The 23906-nt window shown below is 40.3% G+C and overlaps 1 protein-coding gene across 4 annotated transcripts; it reads right to left on the bottom strand.

Annotated features, from left to right (window-relative positions):
* Positions 1-343: 343 nt before the first annotated feature.
* LOC128413890 (solute carrier family 22 member 15-like) lies at positions 344-22162 on the bottom strand. 4 transcript variants are annotated; one of them, XM_053388396.1, is made up of 12 exons: positions 21864-22162; positions 19492-19644; positions 13892-14024; positions 12086-12250; positions 8943-9072; positions 8042-8263; positions 6828-6968; positions 6577-6665; positions 6163-6271; positions 4478-4550; positions 3665-3828; positions 344-2265 (listed from the first exon to the last, which is right to left on the bottom strand). In XM_053388396.1, the coding sequence occupies exons 1-12, from the start codon at positions 21945-21947 to the stop codon at positions 2262-2264; spliced, it is 1467 nt and encodes a 488-aa protein (XP_053244371.1). In that variant the 5' UTR covers positions 21948-22162; the 3' UTR covers positions 344-2261. The 4 variants fall into 4 exon arrangements, with proteins under 4 accessions (XP_053244371.1, XP_053244370.1, XP_053244373.1 ...); XM_053388395.1 differs by having other exon boundaries at positions 3670-3828; positions 21864-22161; XM_053388398.1 differs by lacking the exons at positions 19492-19644; positions 21864-22162 and adding exons at positions 16651-16793; positions 18671-18971 and having other exon boundaries at positions 3670-3828.
* Between the last annotated feature and the right edge of the window lie 1744 nt (positions 22163-23906).

Raw genomic sequence — 23906 nt, 5'->3', positions numbered from 1 at the left:
CCACAGAAAGGTGCCAACTATTATGAGACACCTCTGAAGTCAAAATGACAGGGTCATTCAATTTAGCAAAATTGGTGAGCTACATACTTCATTTTTCAGGGTAAGTCAGCCTACTGATTCTTCTCTATTGTCCAGAGGCTACTTCTGTTTCTGCCAGTAATGCTTTACGTGGTATCCTGTATACAGTATACTTGCCCTTCCCTTTGCCAAAGGATTTATATGATTCTGCTCCTTCCTGTGCACAGAAAGACATAGGCAGAATGTTAGCCTGTCTTCAGTCAGATTTACAAAATTTTAATATAAATGTAAGAGAATTGTTTTAACAGTAAAGAATAGAAACCACAGCATTTAAAAGGTGTTTTTATTAGCCATTTGAAACATCATTGGAATAAAACAGCCTCATTAAAGATACATTATTATTTATCTGACATGAGAACTATTTCATTATGTGTCAGTAAGTTGGTGGAAAATTATCTTAGCAACTCACTTCTGCTTCCACAGGAGCTATATTTTCTCTTACAAAAATATAGATTTATAAAGCTTTCCATAATTATAAGCAAAACCCCACATAAAAATGGGTCTTCCATCTTTTTTCTGTTGTTTGGACATGAACATCAACATAAATTAATGAATTAACCAATGACATGGACAAAAAGTTCTAGCTGTTATGTTTTGGAACTTTAAAAAAATGAAATATGTAGAAGTATATATAAAAAAAGCCCCACAAACCCAATAGTTCATCAAGTTTAATAACCAAGTGCTGAAGCAGGGTGTTTAAATAAATAACAGATATTTAAAGAATTGTAAGCCAGGTATCGTAAGGGTGTTTTATTATTATTATTTTGCTATGCTTACTTTATTTTAATAGTTGGACACTGAAATCATAAACTGTAAATGTAGATCGTTGTCAGCTGAGTCTTTGCCAGACACCAAAATGATTTGACAGCTGACAGCAGTCTGCTTGAATGCTATAAACTGTGGGCCTTGTTTCCAGCAGGCTATCAAAACACCATTTTAACCTTCAATTTCCCCATATATCAAGGGCAAAATGAAAAGAAATCCCTTTGGTATGATGTCATATTGTGAAAACTCTTGTTAGGATTGGATTCAAAGAACCGTAAGGAAAAGAAGTGGCAACGCAATATTGCAAAGGGCTTGCAGGTCATTGCAATGCTATAGTGTAGTAGGGAGGGTCTATGGCAGGCATAGGCAAACTCGGCCCTCCAGATGTTTTGGGACTACAACTCCCATCATCCCTGACCACTGGTCCTGTAAGCTAGGAATGATGGGAGTTGTAGTTCCAAAACATCTGGAGGGCTGAGTTTGTCTATGCCTGGTCTATGGTGTTTCTCATGATTCAGTTTATGCAAAAGGCTCTTGTGCAAAAAGATGAACAGTTTTGGATTTACTTTCACTTTTATACTTTACGCCACTGATGTGGGCTATATAACAGCCCTTCTGAGTGGAAGAATTTTTCTGCAGATGGATGGGCACATTTGTATCCACTCCATAATCATATATAACACTTTCTGCCATGATACATGGAACGTCACACAAAACCTGCATTTCCTAATTGATCACTTAACTGTTTCTAACAGCAGGTTTGTACTGCAATAAATTTAATTCTTACTACAGACAAGTCATATTGCAGCAACAGTTTGAAACAGCAACAAAAGGCATCTTTGGTCTTTATAAATATTGTGGAACATTCATCTTAAAACATAAATACAAAAATGTTGGCATCATGAAGAGTGTAAAAAGTAACAACGCCTAAATATTCCAGGCTGACCTGAAACCCTCCATTCTGAAGGTGCTTTAAGAAGACTGTGCTAAGGATATCCTGAGCCTATTTAAATAAGCCAGATGCACCAATTAAATACCTTCCTCTTGCTTTCATGTTTAGGATTACTGTAAAAATCCTCTGTATAATTTAACACTTACACAGTTAAGTCATCTAATCAATATAGGACTGGTCCTTTTGTTACCAAAGACATAAATCACCAGGTAATTCTGAATGTCCTAGAACGTTTATAGAGTGTGGCAGTTTAAGATAGATATTTCACTCCTTCATTGTTCCTCGTGAGTTTGTATAACCCCTTCCTGCCATTCACAATTTAAGTTCACATTATTGAGCGTACTGGCATTCCCAAAATACTTTTAGAGTTGAATCTTGATGGCACCACACCTCAACAGTGGAAGTACTGTTGTCATTTTCAACCAAGATATGGTTATTGCACACTAATTGCTTTCTTCTAACTGATTTACCTGTTAAGCAGATGGAAAATAAATTATTAGAATGTGTTGTCATTGTTTTCTACTGTTTTCTACTATTATTATTAGTCACTATTATTATTAATCACATATAATACCTAACATTTTCTAAGCGCTATACAGGGATTAAAAGAGAAGACAGTATCCATAATGATGGAAAGAGCAAAGCATGTTTCCCGTTGGGTATGTTGTCCTAGAACAATTGGAGCAGTGTGATAAATTATAAATAACTCTGCTTCTATAGGGCTACCTAAAGTGATTTTTAATTGTTTTTTACAAATGCCTTTGCAAAAAATAATATGCTAAATGCTCCAACCTAATTTCAATTGAATCTAACTATTTCAAGTGTTTCAGTTACATGAGCATTTAAATACAGTTGTACCTTGGATCCCAAACGCCTTGCAGGTCAAACATTTCGGCTCCCGAATGCCACAAACCCGAAAGTGAGTGCTCCAGTTTGGGACTGTTCTTTGGAATTCAAATGTCTAGTGCAGCTTCCAATTGGCTGCAGAAGCTTCCTACTGCCAATCAGAAGCCGCACTTTGGTTTCCAAAAGTTTTGGAAGTTGAACAGATTTCTGGAATGGATTCCGTTCGACTTCCAAGGTACGACTGTACTGAAGAGGTTACCAGACAAATTTTGCCACAGCTAATAGCTACATATGTCAAATAGAAATAATTTATTTGTGTAATGCATGTTCTTTAAGAATTAGCAACTGTATATTTTACATCAACCAAAATTTTTTAAAATATCTTCACAAAAATGTTCATTTCCTCTGAAATGACAAACTTTTCTCTCATTTGAAAACCTTGACTGAATACTTTGAAATGTTCTATAGATTTAAAGAGTTTACATTAAATAACCATAATTCCCAAATGCCACTGCTATTATGGGATCAGAATTTCTTTTTAAAGTGGCCATGGCAATTTTGCTGAAACTTATCTATGACAACCACTAAAACAGACAAAACTAAGACAACCATTTCCATAGTTTTATTTGCCATATGTCTGTTGCTATAGGAAAATATTCCAGATGGCTTCCATAATGATGGAATGAGAAATATGAAACCAGGAGCTCTTCCTGATACCACACATTAAATAGCCTATCAGTAACAGCATGACTAAGTAAAAGCAAGCAAGGAGACGAGTGAATGAGATAACACAGAAACTCTGCTAAGAACATCATTTCCTATATACAAATAAAAAACAGATTACATCCAACATTTGGAGAATTCTTTCTCATTAGACATTGAAAAAAGATATTAAGTATGTACATTTGAGAAATAAGGAGAAAGAGGGGGAAAATACTCTCAGATTTCAAATAAATTAGAGACTGCCTAGATTCTAATAGGGACAGAGGTTACTTCAGAAATTTTTAAAAAAATCATTTTTACTCTGCCTTTTTGTTTTTAAGTATTTGGTAGGTAGGTGTCTGCAAATCATCAATGGTCTCTGCAATGGGTTTATTCACAGTTTCTGGTAGTAGAAGAGTAAGGAAACCAGCTGACAATCCACTGATTCCAAAGACCACAAATGGTACAGATGGGCCAAGGGATTTCTAGAAGAAATTAGTAATAAATTCATAATTGATACACACACACTTACACAAGTTACTGAAGAACAAACACCAACAAATCTATTACCCACTCAGTTCATATGCATATTCCCAAGACAGACATTTGAAAAAATATATTTGCATATATACAGATCCCCATAGGTTATATAATAATAATAATAATAATAATAATAATAATAATAATAATAATTCAATGACAGCTCACTTTAAGACCTGTTATCAATGGGTTGTATCCAATGCTAATCCTACTCAGAGTAGACCTACTAAAATTTACAGCTGTGGTTAACATGGTTTCTTAATTTCAATTGATCTACAGTGTGTATAACTTAGTTGGATACAACTGTGTACCTTTTTGACGTGTTAAAGAACTGTTGTTGAAGACAGTTATATTCTACTTCTGCTGAAGAAAATGGAATGTGTTAAAATATTTTCAGTCCATAGAAAGCAACACACCATTTACTAGGAAACTGCAAGAGTATGATCACATCAGCTATGGCCATGGTTAACTATAGCATATGTATCCCTGCTTCATTTAGTGCTAAATATTGTGTGTGTGTGTGTGTGCGTGCGTGCGCGTGTTTGTGTTTGTATAATGCAATATAATGGAGGGAAGTAAGGTCGTATTACTTACCAGAGAAGGGACAAATGGAGCCAAAATACCACCAAATCTACAAGTCATTGAACATACACCTAAGCCAGCATTTCTGTTTTAAAAAAAGAATTTGTGTTAAGTATCTGCAAAATATTTGCCTGCGAAGAGAGGATCAACACTGAAACCTTTTAATTTTGTTAAACAGTTTATGCATAACAAGATTGTTGTGCTGAAATAATCATGTAATCTTTACCCCCATACAAAAAAATTACAATGTAATACAATACTAGATATCTTGTTATATTAGTTTCTATACAATTGACTTCCTAATTATCATACTGTGTAACCTGGAAGAAGGCAAGGTGAATTTTAGAAAATGGCATCTTACCACTAGGTGGTGATAAAACACCATTTTTAAATTTCTCCATAGTTTGTAAAGCATATTTTTACTAAATGATAATGTTATAGATTTGGGGTGGGACCCCCCTAAACCCTGGAAATTCCTAAGTGGTAGGATTTTGATTATTTGGGGTATGAATGAAAATAACAAGCTGTGCCAGACAAGGATTCCCTGGGTTGGCTTATGCCAGGGGTTGGCAAGGTTTACCTTGCCTGGGCTGGTTCACTCCAGCAGAGCCCTCTGTGGGCCAGATCTCTCATGCCTGCGATTTCTGGCGCCCGCATGGGGAGTCACCGGGCAGGTGGCTTGGTTCAGGGGCGGTTCGTGGGCCAGTTAAACAACCCCCGTGGGCCACTTGTGGCCCATGGGCCTTAGGTTGCCGACCCCTGGTTTATGCAAACCAGCCCTGCTAGCGAAGAACAAATCCATTAACATGAGAAAAGGTGTTGATGGCCCATCTAAGAGGAATCCTTGGTCCTGGGCAGACAGAGATTGCTAAAGTGTACTGGAAAGAGGAAGAGATCCACCTTGGGCAAGCTGGCTGAAGAGAGGCTGGGAGAGATGTCTTGGATTCCAGTGCTGCACTGTTGTGGGGAACAAGTCCCTCTTGAGATGACAATGCTATAAGATCTGGACTCCCTCCATCCAAACTCAGGTGTAAATACATGAATAAATCATACTTCTTAAAGCTCTGACAACCTCCACCACATCTTCAATTCTCTAAAGGAATCCCAGGCATGCCTTGGCAGGGACTGGGGTGGCCGGTAACAATACAAATGTTTAAGCAGAGAAATGTATTCAAGCATGCAACATTGTTTCAAATGCGATTAGCTGATCACATAAGGGATCCTCTTCCTTAAAAAGCAGTAGAGTGGTACCTCGGGTTAAGTACTTAATTTGTTCCGGAGGTCTGTACTTAACCTGAAACTGTTCTTAACCTGAAGCACCACTTTAGCTAATGGGGCCTCCTGCTGCCGCTGTGCCGCCGGAGCATGATTTCTGTTCTTAACCTGAAGCACTATTTCTGGGTTAGCAGAGTCTGTAACCTGAAGCATATGTAACCGAGGTACCACTGTATATATGAATCATTTTGTCCCAGAAAGACTTGAAATGTGGAGAAATCTCCATGATTTAAAACATTCAACCTTCTAAATATGTAACTCAGAAACAGCAATGCTAATGCTGGCACACCTGTAGCTTGTAAGCTGAATGCACTTGCCGATGAGGTTTCATTTCTTTGCGCATTATTGCTCTTGGTATATGAGAATCGTATGGGATTTGAAACCAACATTTTATTAAAAAATACAAAAAGAAAATTGTTTACCTCACTACTGTTGGGTAGAGTTCTGAAGTGTAAATATATACGATGTTGAAAGCAGCACTTACAGTCAATTTCCCATATAAAGCTAAGATGTTGGGACTGAATAAAAATCCTAAAACAGAGTTTGAAAGAAATGTGTTACCATTATGAGCTCCACCTTCCCCCATTAAGTAAAATGACACACAAAGGCAAAGTTCTGATTTGGCCACATTTGGAGAAGATTCCACTGAAAACAAGGAAATTGTTTCAAGAACATTTGTATTTAAGTTCAAGTGGCAGCTTCTAGCTTGTGTCAGAAGTTCTCTTTTACAAAAGTTATTCTTTGGCATTAAAACACTGCATGCACTTGCTTTCATGCCTTTTGATGAGATGAATTCTGTGTGTGTAATGTTTACTTAGAAAAGGACATATACTCACCACCTCTATTTTCTGGTAGGAACATGGTGAATATACAGGCAAGGCCTGAAAATATCAGGAAAGCAGTTGTACTTTTACGTCTTCCTGACCTAAAGAGAAAATGTAGCAGAAGCTCAGGCTGAAATCTCTGCAAAAATGTATTTTACAATTTGATTATTTGAAATGATATTATATTTTCTGTTAAGGGTCAACTATACAAGTAAAGGAAAGCCAAAGATGCCAAAGGGCGGAAATAAATAAATAAATCTTACCATGATTTTTCAATGAAGAACATGCAGAGTGGAAATGCTGGAACTTCTACCAGGCCAGAAAGAGCCACATTTAGATATAGGTTTCCTCCCCATTCTCCAGCATTCAGCGTTAAGCCGTAATAGACAAGGCTGCACACATACCTAAATGTATCAATTAAAGGTTGATCAGCTAATGCAGATCCTCAAAGGTCAGTGATGTATGCAACAGTAACATTTATCTTTGTACTATATAAAGAATATGTACACAACAGAAGGAAGCATACAACAATGCTACATGTACAAGTTATAACAGCAAGGACCAAAACAGAACTCCACCTGAGATTTTGCTAGTTGTCCGATTACGTTATTTTATGTTATTTTACCATTTGTGGTGCAATTCCTGTTCAAGTGCATTTCAAATACACCAATAAGGTAATTGTGCCATAAACAACAAATTTAGACAACTGGATTAGGATTCTGTTGAAACCATCAAAACCTCAATCACACCAGCCTTCATTTCAACTAGATACAGAAAGATCAAAATCAAATTAGAATAGAGGCAGCTCAACTTCTTCTCTTTCTCAATCCCTAAAAAGAACTAGAGAAAGAAAATTTCTCTGCATGTCCACCGCAAGTGATTATTTTGCACCTGGTTCTGACTGTATCAACATCCAGTATAATCTTTAGTACAAAAGACTTTAGGGAGACCCCAAACCTACAGTAATAAAACAAAGCCAACTCATATGAAACAGTCCATCAAGAAATAATGAATACTGTATAGTAGTTATTTCAGTTGTAACCTTCTTTGTGGAGCGATACCCTTAAAAAATAAATTTGCTTTTTTTAAAAAAATGGACCTTGTGCTCTTAAATCCCCCTAGACACATATTCATACACACTTCTAAATGGAATTCATAATAGTTCTGTTATTATACTTCTTATAATGATTATCTCTTTAAGCATTATACCACAGAAGGTATGAAACTTAGAAAAAGAAACAAAAACTTCAACTCTGCTCTGGGGGCAGAAGAGGCAGAATCAAAAAAATAATGCCTCACGACTCAGAAAAACTCATGGCTCTTTCCAAATATTTATCTACGTTTGGAAACATCAGGTAATTTTGAAGTTGTTCCAATGAGGCATCAACAGAATAACATTTTTTCAGACAGCCCAAAGTTTGCTATTTTGTATGTGCAACTAATTCATGTACCCTGAGAAGCTCTTTTTATTAATTACCAAATATACATCAAGATGACAGTGCGCCACCGAAGGACTGGATGCTTAATGAGGCTTCGGACACCAGAAGCTGAATCATCCTTTTTTACTGCTCCTGTGCATTGCTTCAGTTTCACAGACAGTCTTTCTTTCCCATTACCAAGGGCTATGTATTGCAGCACATTCTCTGCTTCTGTTGTCTTCCCTTGGGAGTATAACCATCTTGGTGATTCTGGAAGCATGCTGTAAAGAGAAACATTCAAACCGAGATGCCATGGATAATTATTTTGGGGTTTTTAAAATCTGTATATTAACACAACTGTCTTTTCATTAGATCATCATATATTACTAGCCTTTCAAAGCTTGACAAAATCTATCAGAAAGGAGGTAAAAATAGTGTATGCTAGTGATCTGCAGTCTTTTAAATTTATGAATCTGCAAACCACTGTGAGATTAGCCAAATTTATCAAAATATTTTAACCATCCTGGTGCAGAATGACAACAAACAAGATTACTTCCAGTTCTCTGGCTCCCAAATTAGCAAAGCCACAACATTATTTATATATCCACCCATTATGGTCATATATATAAATTATTTTCATGAATCTGTAAAAGTACAAAAACTGTTCAATCATCCAATTCTAATAAAGCTATACTGCATGTGCAAACACTGCCAACCTTGACTTCCATGCATACAAAGGGGTGTTTGTGAGAATCACAACCAACTGGATTTTTCTTCTGATTATATTGTTCCATAAGCATTTGATTATCAACAGCAAAACAGAAATCCCCCAAGTTCCTCTAACTTATTTTACTTAGAACACAAGTCATTTCAAAATTCTACCTTTACTAGTCTGCTCTCCAGTAATAGTACTTTATTTCTGGTTTGCAAGTTATATAACATACTCAAAACATTACTTACAAAGAGAGAAGGAGAAAGAAAAGTCCTGGAGAATTGGATACGAAGGCAAGGAAACGCCACTCTCTTATGTAATAACCCAATAATGCATAAATTGCTATGCCAACCGCAAATGTCAAATTTGTTAATGAGCCTGAAAATAGAAAAAAAGCAAGAGGTTTCATTAACTATGGCTATAAGTCTCTCCACATAGAAAGTATACATACAGGGTGACCCAAAAGTAAGTATACAGTTGAATCAATGAAATTCATCACAACAGATTATATGGGTACACATAACTGACATACAACAAAGTGGCAGTTAAATTTCAGGCTGGCAGTTGGAAAGAATAGTGGAGTCAGATAAAAGGATTATTGTGAATGATAACAGCGAATTTGAGTCAAGAACAAAGAAAGTGGATTCTAATATACATTCTTATATACATAAGTATATAAACCACATGTCTGAAATAGTACAGGAGAGCAATCCTGAAACCATTTTGACTCTCCCAAATTGACCTCAAATGTTTCTCTGCAAGGAGGAAGGAAATGGGAAAGCCTCTCTATTGTCTTCTGCTTACCTGTCTTTAGGGCATCTTTGTGTATTAATAGGGCGAGCCTATTAATTCAGGAATAAAAGTATTTACCATCACAAAAGAATGGTCTGGCTGCCCAAGTAAGCAATCGCTGGCCATTGTTAGGTATCCTGGCAGACAGGATTTCTGTTATAGACTGCCTCCTTCTGTGATGTATGTACGAAGTTTTTTGGGGTGGTCTTGAGCTACAGGGTGGGCAATTTCAAAAGTCTATATAAGGGCTTGCGCACCATTGTTCTGGGTCCCTCCTCCCTCCTGCATGTGGTGAGTGAGCACCCTGTTGCAGGCTTACTAGCTGCTTTGCTTCTCAATATTCTCTGGTTGGCCTCTGTTATTTTCTCCTACCAATAGGGAACCCACTTAAGGTCTCTGTGCGGGCTCTTGGATGCCCCATAAGGGAAAAGGAGCAGATTTTTTCTACATGTCTGTATAATAAGACCATAATTCATAAACCCTTACTCATGAGAAGTCCAACACTGTTTAATTACTTTATGCATGTTTGAGCCTATAAGCTAAAAGACCTGAAACACCTTTGTGGACTTTGCCAATTGAAAACCAACTCAAACATTTAGGAAATAAAATTTAGTATTTGAATCAAGTACAATAAAACTATCTTAACTACATACTCTAACCTTCTTGAATCTTAGGCAAGCTAGCAAGCCACAGCAAACTTACTTTAAGAAATTAGATCCCAATTGTTTAAGAATACTTTTTTGAAATCCAAGGATCTAAAGTGAGAAAAATGAAAAACAAACAGCAGACGTGAACTGAAAAAAAGATGAAGAGAAGAGTTTGGATTTGATATCCCGCTTTATCACTACCCTAAGGAGTCTCAAAGCAGCTAACATTCTCCTTTCCCTTCCTCCCCTACAGCAAACACTCTGTGAGGTGAGTGAGGCTGAGAGACTTCAGAGAAGTGTGACTAGCCCAACGTCACCCAGCAGCTGCATGTGGAGGAGCAGGGAAGTGAACCCCATTTACCAGATTACGAGTCCATTGCTCCTAACCACTATACCACACTGGCAAGAAAATGTTGTAACTGATGTATCTCAGCGTAATCTGAAATATAACCCAGAATAGAAATGGGAACTACATTAATTATGTAGGTAATGGGCCAAATGCAATTTTCAAAAGTATTAACATTTCAAACTGAACTATTTATTTATTTGGGAGGGGGAAGGGAGAATCCTACCAATTTCAATACACTTTACTCGAAGACTGCAATCTTAGGCACCCTTACATTAAACACCTCTAAAGACAATGGAACCTTGTTCCAAGTAAACATGCTTAAGATTGTGCAGCGAGTCGCCACATTACAAAGACTGCAACCTTAATCTATATGCTACTTGGACTTTCAGAATTTTCTAAAGGATCTGTCCGTCAAGGGAATTGTGGATTAACAAAAAGCTTGGCAATCTATTTTATGTATTATCAATTGCACTAGTTACCAATAAGATCAGTTCACAACTGCAGTTCAAAACCTGTAGCTTACAGTCTCAGATGCTGCTGTCATGACACATCATCAGCACAGTTGTGAAAGGCAATGATCAATGGCAGGGAGGTCTGAAGTGGGAAGCGTTCTCTACACATGTAGGCTTGCTGCACCATTCAGAATTCTGATCCTGAAGGGTTTATAATGACATGGGGAGGCCTAAACATGTAGAGCAGGCTCCCGTCTTCAGACTCCTGCTGAAGTTGATGATTGGTGGAAATGAGGATGTAACAGCAGGCACGGGGCAAGTGAATGCTGTTCCCTCCACATGATGATAATGGGACAAGGACAGAAAGCCTATAGGGGCTGGAGGGTTTGGGCAAATTCCACTGGAAAGAGAAATACACAGAGAAAAGCACTGAAGTCTAGCTGCTGTGTTGGATCTATGAAAGCCCATTCTTTGCAAAGGACAAGTTATCATTTGTCCCCGGTGATAAACTAGCCTTCTGACATACAGTTAGTTCAGTGGTGCTAAACAAGAGTGTCTGGATTATGATCCTGCCTGAGGATAACATTTTAAAATGATTCTATGCAATGCCTAACTGTCACAGGCAGGACAACATTCAATAATGAAAATGAAAAGGTCATAAAGGCTTCCCTGACTGCTCTAAGTTTCCTGCTGACAACCAAAATGGGGGTGTGAGGAATTAAGAGTTGCTCAGTCTCCCCCAAGTCACAAATTTAACGTCATGTGTGGTTTAAGGGGCAGGAAAGTCTCATTCAAACACTGAGAATCATTACTTGAAGAAGGAAGACTGGGTGGAGGGAGAAAAAAGAAAAAGAAACCCACAGCAGAAATTTATGTTGGGGGAGGGAGAGTGGGAATGTGCTTCTGCCAGTGCTTAAGTTTTGAGCAATAGAATTAGGAGTACTGAAAGCAAAGAAGCAAAATATCTATTGTATTGTAAAGAAAAAAGGTCTGTCATAAAAAACAATTAGTTGACTGAACAAATTCAGTGTTGTATCCACCTAAATAGATGCACTGAAATTAATAAATCTAAGCTAGTCATAGCCATTATTTCCAGAATTTTAGGAACTGCATTTTTTTTTAGCAGACTGAATCAAATTCTCATCTCTTACCTGTCAGTGCCCAAAAGGATTTTCCTACATATTCTTGTGTCAAAACAAAAGACACTAGAGACATACCACCATTTGTAATTCCAACGAAAAAGCGCGACATTGCAAAAATGTCATAGTTTGGAGCAAATGCTGAAACATACCCAAAAATGACATCTAAGAAAAGACCTGCACAAAACATATAATGGGTAAAAAAAAATATTAGTTTTGTGGTGCAATCTTACATATGTCTACTAAGAAGTAAGTCCCATTGAGTATGTATAGGATTGCAGCTTTCAATGAAGAAAAAATAAGGTGAAAGGAGAATTAATAAGTCCCCCCCCACCTTAGGTGAAAACTTAGCTCCACTGAAATAGATCATACTGTACTTCTAGTATCTTAAAACATCAAGAGACAAATTATGCATACACACATAAGTTGACAGCACCCCAAATTAAGATTTATTGTTTAGAAATAATCAAATATGCTATATTTATAAGAGGATGTAGCTACCACTTAACCCCAAAGTCTCCCTACTAAGTTATTTTAGTATGGACACAAATGTATCAGTTACTTGCAAATGTGTTAGCAATATCTAAAATGTCAAAGTTGTCCAAATGGAAATCTATGAATGCTCCTTCTACAAGACAACACTGCAATTCTGTGCATGTTTACTTGGAGCAGAGGGCTGCCAACCTGGCACCTGACTGAGCATTCATTAAAAAAAGGAGAAGTTTCTAGCCCTCATTCCCCCTGAAAGAAAATTATGAAGCCTGGCTGCTCCTTCCTGTGAAATCAGAGTTGTGATTGATGAGTGAGTTGTTTGGATACCAGGCAGCAGGAATCCATGTGTCCTACAGAGCTCCTCTTTCCCTTTAATGCACTTTGCCTGTTTCTTATTTTCTAGGCCTTAGATCCACACACTTGCTGCTCTATTTTTCTATTTGTCTGTTTTGCTGCCTCACAGCTATGTGAAGCATTCAACAGGCAGCTACTTCAGAGGCTTTCAAATCTGGGCTGAAGTAGAGGAAGTGTGGAAATCACCTGTCACTTGTTTTGCTGCCTGTTGGTCCCATGGATCAGGCAGCTGCAGGAGAGGGGCCTCAGCTGAATATTGGGAGGCAGGATACGGCAACCCTTTATTTTTATTTGCTTCTTCTGAATGCTCTACAGCAAGGACTGTTCCATAGTTGTTGTTGGGAGGGTCTCCTCACAAGCTGGAGGCACAGCAGAACTTTGCTGAGGCTCTTCAACCTCCTGGTTAACAGCTGATGTACTGGAAAGCAGCAGCTACTGAGGCTTGAGGCTGCTCAGCTGATGCATGGGGAAACATCCCCGCACATCAGCTGAGTAAGTCCCACTTCCCCTCCATCTCACATGAGCTGGAGCAGCAGCAGGGCTTTCTTGAGCTGCTCAGCTGATGTTTTATGTTTCCATCTCATTTTTATTTCTATTCTTTTGGAGCTGGCAGTCATTTTGTGAGTGGTGCCCTTGGCAGCTTCTGGAAAGTGTGCTCCAGACCCAAAAAGGCTGGCGACTGCTGGCTTAGAGGTTAAGCCCCATAGCATCCAATGGGGATTTCTCCCTAGTTAAGTGCATCTGGTATTACAGCGTAATTTTATTTTGTAATTTCATAATTTTGTTTACTGATTCTGAAACAATCCTGAAATATAATGTGTGTGTATAAATGTATACACACACAAATAAGGCACTCACACACCATCAGTATGAATCACTTAAATCTAAAAAAAACCCCTAGTTGATATTAACTCGCAAATTTGAAACAACCAAAAGACTGTGCCAGATACACAGTTTTCCATATCATCTTACCTGTTAGATACACAGGCTTCCTGCCCAGTTTATCTGACAGTTGACCAAACAATATATTTCCAATAAGCAACCCAGCAAAGTACAAGGATGCTGCCAGGCTCACCTTATATGCTTCATGTCTGATTAAATACCACTGTTAAAAACAAAAAAGGACTCTTTTCAGTTAAAACATAGTAACAAACCAGTGATAAGTTATCTAATCTCAACAGGTCCACTAGTCAGAAACTAGTGTAATGGCAACAGGCCTGTTAGTCAGAAACAAGTTGCTGCCATTTCCAATGTAGCCAGGAGATTGGTTGGGAAGTGACTGCTGAATCCTTTCTCTTCTTGCTAGCTTGCTTGCTTGCTTGCTTGCATACATACATACTTGCTTACATACTCCTGAAACTGCTGCTCCCGATTCATTAAACTCCCAGTCAGGCTAAAGTAACATCTACCAAATGAAAGAGGCAGGGATCCCTCATGCCAACCTAAACTGCACTTTAAAATTTTCTCCCACTTTACAGAAAACAGACAAGACCCATATTCTGGCACATGGAACATAAATTTATTCTACCTTCCCACATAAGATTTGAAGTTTAAAGGTAAATTGTTGGTGCACTATACTTCCCAAGCATTGGTTTACAATGCATTTCCTATTATATGCTGGTTTTCTACAGGAGGCTACTTAATACCCACATGGCATGCAAAACTGCCTGGCTGTGAATGAAAAAGGACTATGGTAGAATTGCACAATGGGAACAGTAAAATGCCTTCTACAACCCCCAAGTTCAGAAGTCATCTCAAGAAGAGAGCACAGAAGCATATCCATCGCAGACCATTAGGGACATAGAGGAGCTCTCTGGTCTGGAATACATTTTGGAGTTTTGCGTAGGAAAGAACTGCAATCTGACATTGGTTACTATGGTAACTAGCAAAATATCGAGCTGAATTCATAACGGCTCCTTGTTTAAACAGCTGGCCCTCATATTTCAATGTAATTCTAGGAAGCTACAGATTTAGAGCTTCTGATGAAGTCCTTGATATGTAGGTTAGTGATCAGTACAAGTACAAAAACAAACAACACCATACAATTGGGTGTTAATCCAAGCAGGAAGGTGAGATGAGCTACAGGAACCACCGTTATAAGAAATGAAAATGCAGTTGGATAAAATATTGAAATTAAGAGTGATGCTAAGAACAGGTCCAGCATTTTATTAATCTACATTGACATTTCTTAAAAGTTTGGTTTCTGTACCTCACATTTTTTTCTTATTACATCTGTAGTTCTTACCTACATGTTTGGCTCTCACTCAGTTTATAAATGCACAAAATTCAAATACAAATCTTAAGTGTGACACACCCACACCCAAACATTAAAACATTAAAACATTTACCAAAGCGATACAAGAGCCAGTTTTCAAAGACTGACATAATATTACATTTATCAAGCTTTATCATGCCTATTTTTATAATAGTTTTGAAATGAGAAAAACATACACCAATATAATTTTAATATACTTTGTGAGCCCATCATACCTTCAAGCCTTTGGCAAGTTCCAGAATCACAGAACTGGAAGGGACCACGAGGGTCATCCAGTCCAACCCCTGCAATGCAGGAAACTTTTGCCCAACGTGGGGCTTGAACTCAGGACCCTGAAATTAAGAGTCTCATGCTCTACCAACTAAGCCATCTGGCTAAGATCTAACAGAAGTTTTGACATGACCAAGAACATCTAGTTTATGAAGAATGGATGTTTAACTATCAGGATTTATGTGCAGATTATTATATGATTATTCCAGGGGTGATTTTAACCAGAACACAGAGGTACACCGCTCAAAATAATCACAAGCACTTCCATGCATACATCTGCAAAAGCAGGAATTTTATTATGTTATAAATCACTGAGCAACTTCTTGCTCCCACCATTTCAATTCTCCAGAATGCAATGTAATGTAGCTAGTGTGGTTCCATATAGATGTTGTTAGACTGCAACTCCCATCATCACTGGCCATTGGTCATGCTGGCTGGGGCTGAGGGAAACTAGAGTCCAACAACATCTGGAAGGCACTACGCTGGCTACTGTTTAAGGCTAGAGAGCACAAACACTTGAGTGTACTGTAGTAAAAAGGAAAGCAGAAAATGTATCCATGTTTGCATGTGCTTACAAATCAATTTAAATACTAAGAACACCAACATGAGGCTACTTGGAAGATACTAATTGTGTGACATCTCTTTCAATGATGGGCCCAAATTTAAACAAAATGCTGGTTCCCATAAGGGTTTCAAGCAGCCTAGTTCCATGTTTAAAGGGTTCATAACCTGAGCACCACCCTTTATAGAAACAGCTAGTACATATGTGTACATCTTCCCTGATGGACACAAATCAGTAGCATGCAAGTGACACATGGATAAGGGCTAGAAAATAATTTAAATGATTCTTAAACATTGAAATCAGGCTAGGCACATGGAACTCTGGATGAGCAAATGCTTTGCACACACCCAATCCCATGCTTTATATAAGCCCTTTCAAATATGTAAATGCTGCCTCGAACAATGTTTGAAAGAGATGCACATAGAGGCAGGGAAGCACTGCTAACAAGTAGCAAGAGAAATAATAAGTCTAAAAATAATCTAAAGGTGCACTAGAGAGCACTAAGCCAGGGCCAGAGAAACTATCTGACAGTATCACTTTCTCACATACAATTCTGAGGTGATAAAAATGCAACCTCTATAGCCATAGCTTTTCATCACTGCTTTATTAATGTTATTTCCTTACATTTATTTCCTGCCTCTCTTCTGCCACGGAACTCAAGGCAGCGAACATGTGGTCCCGAGGTGGTCACCCATCCAGGCACTGACCAGACCTAGACCTGCTTAGCTTCAGCAAGGTGGTAGACTTATGTGCCTTCAGACCACACCCTGAGACACAAAAAGAGCACAGACATAGGAGGCTGCCTTATACCAAGTCAGACTTTTAGTCCAAGTAGCTCTGAATTGCCTACTACACTGCCTGGCAGCGGCTCCCAGGGGTTTTTGTAATAATCCTTATTGCATTTACCCTAAAAACAGTGATAATTATCAGTGGTGAAGCACAATGGTAATGCTGGTAATAGAACCAGAGCTAAAAGAATTGCATGTTGTAGAAACAGCTTGCAGACTTCCAGACTGAATACAGACTCCGCTTATTAACCAATCTACTAATTTCCTGCTGGGCAAACAGACCAGATTGTTCCTAAGGGAGAAGCAGTATGCATGTTCCAACTTTTGTTTAACTTTCTATGTTACCAACATGATGATTCTAGCAAAAGGCTCTCTCCCCCCCTTCTTGTTCTTTTGTAAAATCAAGTGATTACTACTAACCTTCTTTTATTGGGCAGCAGGAGTGGTTCAAAAAGTCTAATTTTTATTCAGCAAAAATGAAACAAGCAAGGATATAAAATCATTTTTGCTTTTTTTAAAAAAAGTTTCCCTCTTTAGTAGGAAACATGTACCTGTGGAGCACGAACCTATTCTTAAATGTTCTAGATGATATTTGAAGTCAACTGTGATTACCATATTTTTGGCCCTATAGGACGCACACACATTTCCCCTTCATTTTTGGAGGGGAAATGTGTGTGCGTCCTATGGGGCGAATGCAGGCTTTCGCTGAAGCCTGGAGAGCGAGAGGGGTAGGTGCGTTGTGGAGAGCTGCCTGCATCCTGAAGCCTGGGGGCGCGCTGAGCTCAGCGCCCCCTAGGCTCCGAGCTTCGCGCAGCTCTCCCACGGCTTGTGGAGAGCTGCCTGCACCCCAAAGCCTGGGGGCGCGCTGAGCTTAGCGTCCCCCAGGATCCGGGCTTCGCGCAGCTCTCTGCAAGCCATGGGAGGGCTGCGTGAAGTCGCAACTTCGCGCAGCCCTCCCACGGCTTGCGGAGAGCTGCCTGCACCCCGAAGCCTGGGGGCGCACTGAGCTCAGTGCCCCTCAGGCTTCAGGCTTCGCGCAGCTCTCCCACGGCTTGTGGAAAGCTGCCTGTTCTGGGGGCTGTGGTCGGGGAAAGCTCTGGCTTCCCCTGCCCCAGCCCCGCGCCTGGGGGGAAAATAATTTTTTTTCTTTATTTCCCCCCCAAAAAAAACTAGGTGCGCCCTATGGGCCGAAAAATATGGTAATGCAATGTAGGTATCACCATCCTGTATCTCTTGAACCTTAAAACAAACAAAAACAAAATAACAGGTGCCATCAAGAGCACTGTGTGTGGGGCCACATTCTCTGAGAGCTGGTGCCTTCCTCTGTGGATCTTCCTTTGTGGAGGCACAATTTAAAAGCAACGTGGAACAGAGATTTTTCTACAGTGATATCCACTTTAGAGAATGCTCTTCCCAGAGACATCCAGCTAGAAGCAACCTTCCCTTCCACTGAACGGAGCCTTCTTAAAAAGAAAACAGAACAATACATATGAACGAAAATTGCCTCCATTTTACTGCCTTAACTTTACTGCTTTTTAAATTGGCAGTAAGGTTAAAACTGCTCTATGTTTAAACTATAGTGGCTCTCAACATAAATGTGTGTTTTTTGCCTGATGCTGAAATAATACTTTTGAGGGTGCCTGGGTACCTGGAGAGAGCATTCCAAAGGTGATGAGACCACACTGAAAGATTCTCTCATCCTGACCACTACCTGCTGCCCATAATGGCAGCACTGGAGAAAAGCCTCAGATGACAATCTCAGCCGATGTGGGAGGAAGTAATGAAATAGGTATTCAGGTTCCAATATGCTGAGGTTTTCATGAATAAGACTAGGACTTTGAATTGAGCTCAGAAACTGAGCAGCAGTGTTGTTTTAGTACAGCTGAAATGTGATCTCTGCACCTGGTCCCAGCTGGGAGTCTAGCCATAGTGTTCTTCATTAGCTGCAGTCTTCCACGACAGCCCCATGTAAAGTGCATTGCAGTAGTCAAACTGAGAAGTCACCTAGACATGGATAACTGTGGCCAGACATATTACAAACTACTTCTGAAACTCATCTGTTCCATAAGCCAGGTTGCCAGTGGCAGGAGCAGGAGCACTGCTGTTTAAGTACTATAAACTCAAAGTACCCTGGGACACATGAAAGAAGATGCAAAATTCTTTGGATCCTAAAAAATACAGATGACAAAAGAGAAGAGATCCAACAGCAAAAGACGCTCAAAATGCCCACAGCAGTATTTGACTGTGCATTAAACAGAATAATTAGGTTTGTGAGACTTTTAAAATAAATAAATGTAAATATGTGGTGTAAGTTACACTATGACACTTTCATTATAAAAGGATTCAGATCATGCTGTAGTAAATTCTAAGCCTTGAAGAATTAGAATTAACAAATTATTTTTACTCAGGGGAGTAGTACTTACACGTTGAACGGCATAAGGAGAAATATTAGAACTATGAAACACTAAAGATAAGAGTACTAGTTCAAGTGACTTTTTCTTTAGCAGTGAATTCCATGTTCTCATTTAAAAAAGAATTGCAACATACACACAAGCCTAACCTGTTCTTTTCCTCCAAGGTTTTAAGAGGCAGCATCCTATATTGAAGCCATATGGGCAAAATAAGAAACCTAAAAAATAGAAAAGAATGCTAAGAAACAGCAGCAAAATATACTTGCCTCTGTTGCTATGGATGTGAAGTTGCTGGTAAACCTGACGTGTTTTGCAAGAGCCTCCCTACTAGTACTAGTTTGACTCTCCTCCAGGTCGAGATGATATTCTGGCACTGCTCCCACTAGCACAATAAGCATAGATTGAAAGGCCACAAACACCTTAAAAGCAAAACAAGGAGAGTTTATTTAGAGCGATCAGTCAGATAAATAAATACACATGCCAGGTCCCAATACTCAGTCATGCTCTGGTGTGACCAAGAAACAGAACCCAGTATAGAGTTGTACAGACAGGAAAAATTGAATTTAGCTCCTACACCTACTGCATCTAGGCCTTTTTACTGTCTGCCATACATATGATTGGTTGCTATTTCTTTTTTATGGAACCAAGTAAAGCACTGTACTTGAGACCATTGTTTCTGTAAAGGCAAGATCTGATGCTTGCTGGACTTTCTGTCACTGACAAGAATCCTGCAATGGGTTCTATTGTGTAGCTGAACACACAGACAGTATGCAATAATCTTCTACTTCACAAACACACTGGCCATCAAAACAATTAGCATCTTCCAAATGTTCATACAAAAGCATTCCAACAACAAAAAGAGAAGACTAATTATTTGCCACTGAGTGAATCTACAGCCCCATGCACGTGGAGTTTGTCCCACTGGACTTAGCTTACGCCTAAGATCAATCAGTTTGAAATGCCTGGCAATTTAAAACCAGTAGGGTATGGTAAAATCTCCTGTTCTATCTATTCTTAAGAACGGGGTGGGATTTGGGAGTCTTAGTAATATAGTTTTTATTATATTCAATGATGTGAATTTTCCATTATCATATTCAACAGCTCTTTAATCAGTGTTTAGTACATAAGAAACTTTCCAAGTTTTTAAATAATCTTTCAAATACAGTGGTACCTCGGGTTACATACGCTTCAGGTTACATACGCTTCAGGTTACAGACTCCGCTAACCCAGAAATCGTGCTTCAGCTTAAGAACTTTGCTTCAGGATGAGAACAGAAATCGCAGCACGGCAGCAGCAGGAGGCCCCATTAGCTAAAGTGGTGCTTCAGGTTAAGAATGGACCTCTGGAACGAATTAAGTACTTAACCCGAGGTACCACTGTAAAGGCCCCAATTATGGAAATGATAATTCAGTATCCCCAAGTCATGACAGCATTATTGTAGTTACATCTTAATTTCCATTAAAAGATCACATCTCCTTTTCCACATATTATTTTTTGTGGCCTTTAACAACAGTGGAACTCAAACCAATCATACAGCAAGCCCACAACTGACACTCTTTCCTAAATAACGTAGTTAAAACCCATTGGGTTCAATGGTGGGTCGGATTGCCAAAGTCATTTTCCTGGAACCTCGCCCCCCTCTGCCCCTTTTAAAAAATTTTGCCACCTGCCTGAAGCTGAATGCACACAAGTTAAATGAATGTAAATTGTGGGCTTACTGTATCTAGAGTAGCCCAGCATACACCCACTAATCAGAACCAGAACATAACATTTGTGCCAGGGTAATAATCATGTTATTAATATTATTTTGAACACCATTACAACTTGGGAATGATAAATTAGAAATGCCGTCTTCAAAAAAGATTTTATTTTTAAATCTGTATACCACCCTTCATACACAGATTTCAGGGAAGTTCACAAATAAAAACACAAGATAAAAACAGTGACTTCAAAATCTTAAACAGCACTTTTTGGGGGGTGGGTAGTGAGTTGGTCAATTAGTAGTGGGGGGGGGATAGGTCATCAGCCTTTTCTTCTCCCCAAGATATCCCACATGGCTGCGGAGGTTTAGGACCACTGTTTTCCTTCTCCAAATGGGCTACATTCGCAGGCTGACAAGCCTCTCCGCAGCACGTGCAGAGCATGAGAATCTGAACCACAGGGTTGTGGGTCGGAACCCCACGTTGGGCAGGAAGTTGGACTAGATGACCCTCATGGTCCCCTCTACAATTCTATGAAATATTCCACAGGGGGAGGTTTCTCCCCTCTCCACACACCCAGCGCCCCGGAGAGCGAGTCTCGCTGGTCAGGTGCTTCCAAAGGAAGCAGCATCCTTCTCACCAGCCAGCTGCGTTGCAGGAACAAGCGACGTCGCTCCCCTCAAAGCGCCCCCCCCAACTCAGCATCCTCCCTCGGGAGGCGCCAACAACCTCCACGAGGCAGCGCAGCCGCTTCCTGCCTGCCTGCCCCGCGCCCAGGTCCACATAGCGCCCTGGCTGTCGCCTTGGCAACGCGCGCCACGCGCCACACACCCCGTGACAAAAGGGGCTGAGGCGGAGGGAATTATGGGGGCAACCGCCATCTGGTCCGGCGGGGAGGGGGGAGGAGGAGCCGGGCGGGCCCCGCGCGTCGCCCCCACCTGCAGCAGCACCAGGAAGGCGGTGAGTCGCTTCTGCCTGGGGCCGAACTCCCCCACCAAGCCGAAGGCCTCGTCCAAGTCCATGGCTCCGCCGGGCCTCTCCGAAGCATCCCCGTTCAGAGAGAGCGAGCGAGCGCCGCAGGGCCTCGAGCGCTCCTGCGCTAAGCGGTCGCCGCCGCCGCCGCCGTCCGAAGGTGGTGAGGTGGCCGAAGTGTGGGGGAGGGAGGGAAGAGGGAAGCGGCACCTAAGCGACCTCTAGCGGCGGTTGCTGACAGGACAATGGCGAGGTGTTTGGGGGGCGGGGCTAGGACGCCGCCACTCTCAGCCCCGCCCCGCCCCTTTTCTCCCCGATTCAGCCGCAAGGATCAAAGTAGGCAGGAGCGAGGGGGGAGTGGCCTGAGTGCGCAAGGGTTTCTGGGACAAAAGGGTGCTAATGGGACAGCGCCTGCGCGGAATTATGCGTTTCTCTTGTCAGCCTCTTCCTGAAGCGTGTTCATTCGAAGCGGGTCCCGTGGAGTTCACCTGTAAAGTGCACACACAAAAGAGGACCTGGCATATAGCTTTAACATCTAATCTGAAGAAATCCTAAAGTAAAAATAATAATAGTAAGACTTAGTTCTAGGAACTCGCATACATCACATAAGAACACTAAAATTTTATGTCGATTTCCATGTATAGATGCAAAATTAGAAATATTATCACTCCATATGGATGTACACATGCATTTGCTGCTCTGGGGAACATGCTGTTTAATTTTCAATTTGGAAAATGAGGTGACTCATCTAAGAGCAAATGAACTCCCATGCAAAAGACACTAGAAGCCATAGGAAGCAGCTGCTGGGTAGGGAACAGGGGGCCAATCACTAGACTGCAGTTGTTGTCATCCCCCTCTCTCATGCACAATTTGAAGTGAAACAATACAGTGGTACCTCGGGTTACATATGCTTCAGGTTACAGACTCTGCTAACCCAGAAATATTACCTCGGGTTAAGAACTTTGCTTCAGGATGAGAACAGAAATCGTGCAGCAGCGGCGCGGCAGTAGCGGGAGGCCCCATTAGCTAAAGTGATGCTTAAGGTTAAAAAAAGTTTCAGGTTAAGAACAGACCTCCAGAACGAATTAAGTTCTTAATCCGAGGTACCACTGTATTTCATTGTAACCATTTTACTAGTAAGTGTGCATAAGGATAGTAGTATAAGGCAACCTAACATATAGCTGTTTTCGTGTACGCTCTAGATCAGGAGTCAGCAAACTTTTTCAGCAGGGGGCCGGTCCACTGTCCTTCAGACCTTGTGCGGGGGCCAGACTATATTTTTTTTGGGGGGTGAACAAATTCCTGTGCCCCACAAATAACCCAGAGATGCATTTTAAATAAAAGGACACCTTCTACTTATGTAAAAACACCAGGCAGGCCCCACAAATAACCCAGAGATGCATTTTAAAGAAAAAGACACATTCTACTCATGTAAAAACACGCTGATTCCTGGACTGTCCGTGGGCCGGATTTAGAAGGCAATTGGGCCAGATCCGGCGCCCAGGTCTTAGTTTGCCTACCCATGCCTAGATACTTCTGTTCCAGGTGAATAAATATGGAGAGAAACTGGAAGGTTGTGACATTCATCACACTAGCCCCACACAGGCCCCTGATGCAATGTATGGGAAAAGGAGCAAGTATAGTAGGAACCAGTGGGGGAGACTGGCAAGGGGGATTGTACACAGGATATGCCTACTGGCAAAGCAACCTGCAGTGTGCAGGCAGGTTCTCTACCAAAACTCCGCTACCCACTTCTTCCACTGGTTTCTTATTGCATTCTTATACTGAGTCACTTACTGGAGCTTTTAAACAAACATACAAACAAACAGACCAGGAACATCTCATTCTTGGAATTTACATTTCTGCATCATAAAAACTGATTGAAGACCAAAACAGCAAATAATGGGCCCTCTCAGAATTCATATTATGCTGTTCACAAAAATAAGGAGACTAAATATTTTCTCTGTTGGGAGTATGTGTGCTTTGAAGATTATGGTTTAATCCCTTCC

This window comes from Podarcis raffonei, chromosome 5, assembly GCF_027172205.1.
Source record: "Podarcis raffonei isolate rPodRaf1 chromosome 5, rPodRaf1.pri, whole genome shotgun sequence".
NCBI lineage: Eukaryota > Metazoa > Chordata > Lepidosauria > Squamata > Lacertidae > Podarcis > Podarcis raffonei.
This window is presented reverse-complemented; position numbering and strand designations above follow the sequence as displayed.

Excerpts from the sequence above, each read along its gene's own strand:
- LOC128413890 (XM_053388395.1), bottom strand. The coding sequence starts at position 21,947 with ATGGACTTGGACGAGGCCTTCGGCTTGGTGGGGGAGTTCGGCCCCAGG. Across the intron at positions 19,645-21,863 it reads CCTTCCTGGTGCTGCTGCAG|GTGTTTGTGGCCTTTCAATC; the intron begins GTGGGGGCGACG and ends TTTGCTTTTAAG. Across the intron at positions 2,266-3,669 it reads AAATACTTAAAAACAAAAAG|GTAAATCAGTTAGAAGAAAG; the intron begins GCAGAGTAAAAA and ends TCTGCTTAACAG.